This window comes from Pyrus communis, chromosome 17 (assembly GCF_963583255.1).
Source record: "Pyrus communis chromosome 17, drPyrComm1.1, whole genome shotgun sequence".
Classification (NCBI taxonomy): domain Eukaryota; kingdom Viridiplantae; phylum Streptophyta; class Magnoliopsida; order Rosales; family Rosaceae; genus Pyrus; species Pyrus communis.
The window spans coordinates 17,028,057-17,038,118 of record NC_084819.1 but is presented as its reverse complement, the minus strand read 5'-3'; the positions used below and the strand labels follow the sequence as shown (position 1 = coordinate 17,038,118).

Here is a 10,062-nt window from a genome sequence, read left to right as displayed (position 1 = left end):
TTAACAGTCATTGGTGAATTCAATCCAGCGGTTGATCATGCTAGTTTTGCTTCCTTTTTTCTTCGTATCTCTTTCCGTTCCATTTTTGTTTAGTTTCTTGTGGGAGGAAGAGGAATTTAAGTAATTAAAAAGGAATATAGCAAAAGAGGAGAACTTTACTTAAACTTCATATATTATTAATTAATTCTACATGGATGCATCATGCATAGGGATGATGCAGAAGTAGCATAGAATAATTTAAACGATTCCCTCATGAGGAACCCCTTGTGGCCGGATCGCAAAACCACGTTTTATTTTCACTCTATTATAATTATCTGCCGCCGAAAATGATCATCTCCCTTCAAGCTTACTTCACGCTGCAATCATACCGAAAAAGAAAAAAAGAAAAAAAAAGAAAAACAAAACACAGAGAAGTCAATAAATTATATCGTTGTTCTTGAGGAAGATGCATTAGCCAAAACAAAAATAATTATTAACGAGGTATGCATTTGTTTAGGTTATGGAATTCAACCGTTAGATCAAACGGGAATTAGGGTTCTGTGAGATACTGTCAAACAGTTAATTTTGATCCAACGGTAATTTGGGTTTTGTGATACTTACGTGGCGCAGTTGGTGGAGGTGCTGATCTTGTAGGGGACGTTGACTCCACACTTTCCAGGAAGCGATTCGGCATTGCCAGGGTTAACACCACTGACGCTGCCGGCAAGGTTCTTCAGGCAATTGCAAGCAGCCTGGCGGTCAGGGGTGGTATTGGCCAAGCCGTTAATGGTTTTGATTCCATTGCAGCAAGCTGGAGGGACAGCTCCGCCACTCCTCACGTAGTTGATGCATGGTGCAAGGTTGGAGCTCACCTGGCCACATGTTATGGCATGAGCAACGCTGACAGCCATGCACAAGGCCACCACCAAAGCAAGCTTGATCACTGCAGACCTAGCCATAACGAATTAATTAGGATGTGGATTACCAAAGTGTGTATGAGTAATGGATGCGAAAGAACTTGATTTGACGACTCGTGCAGTTAGTGAGTTGTAAAGGCACTATGGTGGTGCTTATATAGAGAAAAATTAAGAGAGAAAACGTGTGAACGAAGGGTATAGTGGTCAAAAAAATTTGTACGTTTACGTCTTTAATTACTTGTTACCTCAATCATTGCGATGAATTATAAACTTGAAGTACTCCTTATATTTTAAAGGTATTGAAAAATTAGTCGGAACACAACTCAAATTATGATTTGTCTTTAATGAAGAATGATTTCTTTTTTATACAACGATACTTTATCTTAAATGGTAATAGATATTTGGGATAAATCTTACGATTGATCGATCATAATAATTTAGTTTTGAATTCGTCATATAAAAGAGTTGAACCTATAGTCAATACATTCCATTTACAAATGAAAGAAAGTATTTCTATACTCCATTGTTGTGAAAAGTTATATATAAGCAACCATGTATTGAACTAAAAAACAAAAAAAGAAAACTAACAAAAAGTCCAAAAAAACTTTAGTTTTAATAAAAAAAATGACAAATAAACGTGTAGTGAATAGTACGGAAATGTAAAAAAGTGATTTTTCGTTAAAAGTGAATAATACCGAGAATATTTTGTTAAAATTCCAATAAATAAAAAAAGCAACCACGTATTTTCCTTGATATATATTCTTGCTAGTAAAAATATAGTGACTAGGATAATGTTCGGGAAACCAAATAATGCATATTACTGATAAAAAATAAGTACCTTAATCAACATTTAATTAGTAATCAAATCATCAACAACTATATCATTTAATCCACACAATTTGATTTAAAAATTAGATCCCCTAAATATTACCCGAGTGAGAAACACATTACCCAGTGTGCACCGAACTACAGAAGAAAATGCGCATGTACGTGTGGTGGGAGTTGGGAGGAAGTTGGTTGGTCGTTGTGATGAAATTAATGCTTTTGGTACGTACCATGCTCTATTTTTTTTTAATTACAATTAAATCCCTTAATTACTCTTAAGCAAAAAATTGAACTTTCGAGCCCAATTACATGTGAGATTTTTTCAATATAATCGGTACACAAGTTGGTACATCACGTATCATTATACAAATAGTGAGATATGTGTGCTAAAAAGTTAATAAAAAAATAAAATTTCTCACCACTTCTATTAAAACACGTGGTATATCACTTGTATTCCCGTCACAATTAAAATATTCTCCAATCACATAAATGATCCGTCACTTACCACCTACGTGAAAGCGAAGGTACTTAATTATATAATGTTATATATGGAAATCATATTTTGAAAACAATATAATGTTTTAATTGATCATTAATTTTTTTTTAATATTAAGGGGTGTATTCAATTGGAATTTTGAGGAATTTTAATTCTTTTAATGAATTTAGGTGTATTCAATCAGGATTTTAAGTGATTCTCTTAAATTCAATGTGTATTCAATCAGGATTTTAAGATAGTTTATTAAAATCCTTAGAAATCCGAGTGTATTCAATTAGAATTTTAAAGAAGTTTATAAATTCATTAAAATCTCTCAAATTCCCAATTGAATACACCCTCTAAGTTTTTTTGTGTAATTTAAAGAAAGAATTCAATCATCAAACGCTACATCATGTAATCTACAAAATATAGTTCAAGTAGATAGTCTCTTTAGCGTCACCTTTGATGAAAACCCTAAGATAGGTTTCATTGCACCAACTAATCAATTACAAGCACTACGAAAAACAACCATTTTATTTCTGCCAATTCGATGCTATTTCATAACCAGTTATTGTGTACTTCACAAAAATGTCACCCTTGATTGAAACAATGAAAAAAATCGTGGTAGATCTTCACTGTGTATATGTCTTTAATGGTAAAACCAGGTAATTAAAAAATATTAACCTTGGATAATGTCTTCCCAGTTGGCTGAAGAAAAACCAAACTTTGTGGCACCCCAAACATGTCTCCGTCCAAATTATTGGTTGCTGGCACCTGGGTGGGCACACAATTAAGGTCGGGGTCCCTTGAAATTAATGGCCAATGGTGCATGGTGTGTAATTGATTCCTGTTCAGTGAGAAATTTTTAGGTGTACCGGGTACACCAAAAAATTTTGGTGTACCCTTACTCATAAATCATCACTTATCCCTCACTTATTTTTCAATAAATAAATAAAATCAAATTCTAATGAGTGAGGGTACAGCTAAAAATTTCTCCTGTTCAGTGTCCCTTCTCGTTGACGCGTGTACCTTAGCATCCCTCTCAATATTATTTGTTCTCTGACCAAAATCAAGTAAAAAAAAAAAAAAAAAAGAACTCGTGGACCAGATCTCTCGAGGGATTAATTCTCTAGCTAACTCACCCTAACTGGCTCTCTATCTATCTAATTAGTTCTCTTTTCCTCGTTGCTTAATTGTTGAGCTTCAATATTGTGTCAACAAAGTGGTTGTCAATAAGATTAAAGGCCATCTTTTGTTTTATTAAGGGGATACTTTGAATGCGGTTCTTAGTCCTTAACACTCTTTGACTAAAATCTTAATGGTATTCAAAATTTGATCAAAGTTCTTTGACTTTGTACACCTCATTATATTACTATTAATATTTATATTTTTATAGTTTTGACATTAATTGTTTGATATTTTATGAGATTTATAATCCTATAAATTTAAAATCCTTCATTATAATATTATTAGAAACGGCTACAATAAAAAAATTCAAACATTTTGATTGAATAAATGGATAAAAACTATGTAACAATAAGAAATAATAAATGGCAAAAGAATGTATCTATAGTGTTAAAAAAATTGGTACATTTCACATATAACAAAGTGGTACATTAAAAAAGAAGAATGGGTACATTATAAATAAATTAGGGTACAAATAAAAGATTTAAAAATTATGAGTACAAATGAAATTTTAAAAAATATGGGCGTAAAAAAAAATTTAATACATGGGTATAAATTAAAACTAAAAATAAAATACTACAAATTTAAAAAAAGGTTGCAAATTAAAAGTGGGTACAAACTAAAAATATAAATATATGATACAAAATTTAGCCATAAAACATAAATATACTATATGTCACATCCCGGCCCGGACCCCCACCACAACCCGGACTCGACTCCACTGTAGCACTACATCATCCGTTTTGGGCCCTTACCACACCCTCACGGTTTTGTTTCTGGGAACTCACACGAGAACTTCCGAGTGGGTCACCCATCATGGGATTGTTCTCGCGCGAACTCGCTTAACTTCAGAGTTCCGATGGAACCCGAAGCCAGTGAGCTCCCAAAAGGCCTTGTGCTAGGTAGAGATGGAAATATACATATAAGGTTTACAGGATCCACTCCCCTGGACGATGTGAGATGTTACACTATATGTAATTTTTCCATCATTGATTAATTATATAATGTCACGTGACAGTAAACACATGTGCACAAATACAAATAAAACTTCAAAAAATATGGGCTCAAAAAGAAATTAATAAATGGGTTAAAATTGAAAACGAAAATTGGTACAAATTTAAAAAGGTTTGCAAATTAAAAATGGGTACAAACTAAAAATAAAAATATATGATAAAAAAATTTTTGCCATAAATATAAATATACTAATTGTAACATTTTTAACACTAAAGGAATATATTTAAAAATAAAAAATATTGTATTATTGAAATAATTAATGATGTTATTAATACCCAAGGATCTTGATCGACAATTGAAAATGAATAAGGTTTTAATCAATGAAATAGCAAAATGAGGGATGAGAATCTAATTTATTGTAAATCCGAGCAAGTTTTCAATTTTAAAGCTATTTGCCAATGAAATTCACTGTTGAACCATACTTTGAAGAAGAGATTTCTTAGTAGCCTCCGTGTATAGAACTGTTAAATTCTTGGTCAATGATCTAATAACCAAGGTCTAACAACTAAATTTCATTTCATAACCTCTAAAGTGTTTAAGATAGAATTGAATCGATGATGCATTAGAGCAACTCCAGCCCAGCACCAATTGACTGGCACCAAGTGAAGAAAACAGCCCAGCATGCAGGGAATGAGCTCCAGCCCGCAAAATTGACTGGCACCCAGCCCGTGCCAGTCAACAGCCCAGCCCAAAATGGACAGACCCAGAGGCCGGTCTGTTTCTTGGCGCGTGCACAACATGCGGGGGAGATGGCGAGTAGCCGACAGCGTCTGCAGACAGTGGGGCCCGCGGTGCAGGGCAAATGGACTGAGTCTGTGAACGGGCTACGTGGCCCTCCTCAGAGCCGTTGGATTTCCAACGGCTAGTTTTTGTAGGCCGTTGGATTTCCAATGGTAAAAAAAATTTAAACTTCACTTTTAAATTGGACCGTCCGATCACAGATCAACGGTCCACGTTTTTTTCACCAAAAATTAAAAAAAAAAAAAAAAAAAGGCCCAACGGTCAGAAATTTGACCGTTGGCCACATGGCGGCGTGTTGGCTGTTGGATTTGATTATTTTTCAAATCCAACGGTCCAGATTAATTACAACATTAAAATTTATTAAAAATTAATTAAAAAATGTCAAATTTTTTTTAAAAATACAGAAAAATTTTAAAAAATTAATTTTTTTTTCTTCTATAAATACCTAACCTTCATCTTCCACCTTACACCACATTTCAATATTTTCTACACTTTCTACACTTTCTACATTTGAATATTTTGTACACTTTGAGAGAAAAAAATGAGTTCGTGGAAGCTCAGTGAAGATGTTACGTTGTGTGAATGTTGGGTTCGTACTACTCATGACCCGATTACGGGTAATGAGATGGATAAGCGAGAAATGTGGAGTAAAATTACGAAATCGTTCAACGATGTACATGGAAAAGATGCCAGATCTAGTCAAGGTCTTCAAGGTCGTTGGAAAAAACTCAACGCATCCTTTACTTGTTGGAAAAACGCCCTCTCTCATGCTTTTGGTAATCTGCGTAGTGGGACAAGTTTAGCGGATGAGGTAACAATATTTTTATTTATTTATATGCATTCCACCCACATCAATATTTTAATTTATGTAATTTTTATGTAATATGCATTCCACGCCCATCAATATTTTATGTAATTTCTATGTAATTTCTTATGTAATTTATATGCATTCCACGTCCATCAATATTTTAATTTATTTATTTGTGTTACACCCGTATTTTTTAATACTATCTTATCCCACATTTTTATAGACACTACAAGCACAAGCATTCTACAATGCAAAGAACCATAACAAATCATTCAACAAATGGGAATGTTGGCAAATTGTCAAAGATTGCCCTAAATACAAAATTGTGGCAACTGGTCCAGAAGTTGTCATGCACGGTATGGGTCTACACAGTTCGCCAGAAGCAGACACAGTTCGTTGCATTCTAAACCGACGTCTAAAAACATGATCAGAGTAAACGCTGTTGGGAATAAAATAATCTTCCAAGAGATCTTTACCTCGTCTTTCCCTTCTTCTATCGATGTTTGCCGCATGTCCGGGTTTGGCTATCTGACCCATAGCTTCCATGATACGGCGGGAATATGAGGCCCTCCGCCTTCTATGGTGATCATCCTCATCCTCCTCCATTGCGAAGGCCTCATCTCCACCTCCACCTTGGTCAAGATTGACCAATTCTTCCTGTTGTGCCAACAACCTTTTCTGCTGCTCTTGCAACTGTTTATACGCTCTCCTTGAAGAAGACATTGTAAGAACTTAAGATTTGAAAACGATAAAGAAGAATTCTGAGCTAAAAAAAAGGATTGAGTTTAGTGTGAGGATGGATGTAGGGATGTAGGGTTTATATGGACAAAAAAAAAGAAGATGAGGTTCTGGACAATGCCACGTGGCACTACGTGATTGGTTGAAAATCTTAGCGGAAATCTATTAAAAAAATAGTACGTTCGGATAATGACACGTGGCGTGACGAGATTGGTTAAAAATCTTATCGAAATCTTGCCTAAATTATTGTAAACAGGAAGTGACACGTGGGTTGTCGGGATTGGTTGAAAATCTTAGCGGAAATCTATTAAAAAAATAGTACGTTCGGATAATGACACGTGGCATGACGAGATTGGTTAAAAATCCTATCCGAAATTAAAACTATTTTTTTTTATTATTTTATAAAAAAAATTATTTAATATTTTAAATGGACTGGGTGCCAGCGCATTTTTAGACTAGGTGCCAGCACATTTTTTTGGGGGTAGAGATGTTTTGGCCTATTACTGTTCATTGGGTCTATTACTGTTCAATTAAGTAGATAAATGGGCTGGGTGCTGGCGCAAAGTGGATAGGGGTGGAGTTGCTCTTAGATTCAATGATGAAGTAAGAAATGAATGTTTATCTTAAATATAGTCCAAATTGAAAGTCGATGATGAATTTTACCCTTTCCACCTCAACAGGATTGGAAGGTGAATACTTTATTCGTCAATAATCATCTTTAACCTTTAGCTGTGCTGCTGGACTGGAGTTATTGGTCATGAGATTTATTATTCTGGATTTATTTAAGTTATATATATATATATATATATTTTTTTTTTTTTTTGCACAAACAACATTATTTACAATAAGAGGGTGGAAGAGTGGGTCTCATAATGAGCTAGCCATAATAATATGGTTCAAATTTACTTTTAGCGAAAATCGAATCTACATATAATCATAAAAAAATTTCTGATCCCAATTTGGGTTAGTTACATATAATATAAGAATAAACTCCACATTGTAAAAGTTATAATTTTTCTAGATCTTGTCTTCACATAATAATAATTGTCAGTAAGTTCAAAAATATGCAATATTGTTACAAATAAAAATTGGCTACTTAGTAAATTTGGTAATCCCTTCGAGAGGTCGGGGACTCATAGAGGTATTTCAACCTTCATCTAGTCACAAATCTGGCTTCTACACCAATAACGGGTTTTGAACCTAAGACCTCCAATTTTTAGTTTAGAAAACCTTGTAATCCGTCGTTTACTATTGGACCACTAATTTGTGGTTAGAAGCTAAGTATTGTTCTACTCATTTTAGCTTTTAACACACTTCTTTTTATTTTTTTACCATTAAATTGAATAACTCAAATAAAAACAATAAATATAATTAAATAAATATGTATAAAGCTAAAAAATATGTATTCCTCACCATTACCAATATTTCAATCTTGTATAATGTAGTACGGGTTAGTGTGCCAAGCCCTTTCATATGTGAGCCGATCGACCACATTGACAGACCTGGCTTCTTTACCCTTTTATTTTTCATACATTTTCACGTTAATATTTTATATTAATTTTTTTTATAGAGATAATAAAATAAAAAGTTCAATATAAAATGTTGACGTGACTTAACCGTAATCGCACAAAATATAAAAAAATGAAAATGTATGGAAAATGGGACGGCAGAGAACCCGGGTCCCACATTGACATCGTGCCATAACTGGCCATGCCTGCACCGAAAGGCAAGAATGGGTTGTGGTCCACGAGAAATTTTTAGGTGTACCCTCACTCATAATGGTGGACCCTACCCTCACTTATTTTTCAATAAAAAAATAAAATCAAATTCTAATGAGTGAGGGTACACCAAAATGTTTTGGTGTACCCGGTACACCTAAAAATTTCTCGTGGTCCACGATCATCTACCTTCATCTTCATTATCTATATTTGGAGAAATTAGGGTTTTGTATCGAATAATGTTAGGTAGATTAAATTTGTAGACTAATTTTATAAATTAAATAATATATCACTTATAAAAATAAGTACGTTAATTAATATTTAAGTAATTATTTAATCATCAACTTCCTCGTTATTTAGTTTACAAGATTTTATTATAAATTAACCTCCCTTACATTCCCTTTTGTATTCACATAGGCTTTAGAGCCTGTAGTCATATTGGTTAAGTTTTCTTGTTTTGCATGGTGGTGGGCATTAAGTCTTCCGTTCTCTCGCCTTCTCTCCAAAATTAACCAAAATAAAATTTTAGGCTTGTATTTCACATGATGTTGGTGACTCGCACGATGGTGGACAGATTGAGGTTGAATTGCCTCTGTAAGTCTTCTCGGCTCCTGAAAGAGTGAGCTGCCTTAGCAAAGCCACCAACTAGTTCTTTTTTATTGATTAAAAAAATAATACAGTTTTTGCACACAATATATCAATATTCCTTCTTTCCTGATCGTTACATGTTAACTAGAAACTTCACGTACTACTAACTATTACATCAAAAATTTCTGCCTACAGGTTCAAAGTTGTTTTAATTTTCGATCACAAATTTAGATCTTGGGTTTAGTGGAGAAGTTTTCCATGGAGTTTTTGCAGCTTTGCAAACTGGAATTTGGCGAAGAATAGCTATTATATATTGGATAATACTAGAATGACCAAAATTTTAAACTAAATTTGTAAACAAAATAATGTGTCACTAATATTATTGCTAGCTCATTGTGAGGTTTAGCCCACTCCTACGCTCTCTTAGTGTAGATGATATCATTTGTTAAAAAAAAATTGCACATTTTTTGTAATATTTATAATTGTTTTAAAACTGGGATTGAAGATATAAAAAGAATTTAAAAAAATACGATTTAATTAGGGTTATATTAGTAGGCATATGTCAAAATTTAAAGTTGATGGAGCACTTAGTACAACCGTATAGTGATATTTCTTTGAACTCGTAATTTGGTGATTTGTCGGGCAAAGGGGACAAGGCTAGAATGAGAGAGAGAGAGAGAGAGAGAGAGAGAGAGAGAGAGAGAGAACATTAAATTTAACTGTAATTTTTTTTTTTTATGAATCACAGTATTACTAGCCCATTGTGAGACTTAACCCTATCATTTGTTAAAACACAACATATTTTTTTATATTTATAATTGTTTTAAATGTGGGGTTGAAGATATAAAAAGAATTAAAAAAAAACGATTTAATTAGGGTTATATTAGTGGGCATATGTCAAAATTTAAAGTTGATGGAGCACTTAGTACAACCGTATTGTGACATTTCTCTGAACTCGTAATTTGGTGATTCATTGGGCAAAGGGGCCAAGGCTATAATGAGAGAGTGAAAACATTAAATTTAACTGTATTTTTTTTTAACCACATTATTGCTAGTCAATTATGAGGCTTAGCC

General features: G+C 33.5%; 1 protein-coding gene across 1 annotated transcript; it reads right to left on the bottom strand.

The window, feature by feature from the left end:
- Nucleotides 1–212: 212 nt before the first annotated feature.
- LOC137722577 (non-specific lipid-transfer protein) lies at nucleotides 213–1,033 on the bottom strand. Its single transcript, XM_068461614.1, has 2 exons — nucleotides 601–1,033; nucleotides 213–356 (listed from the first exon to the last, which is right to left on the bottom strand). Exons 1-2 carry the CDS (start codon nucleotides 936–938, stop codon nucleotides 347–349), a joined length of 348 nt encoding a protein of 115 aa, XP_068317715.1. The 5' UTR covers nucleotides 939–1,033; the 3' UTR covers nucleotides 213–346.
- Nucleotides 1,034–10,062: the final 9,029 nt, after the last annotated feature.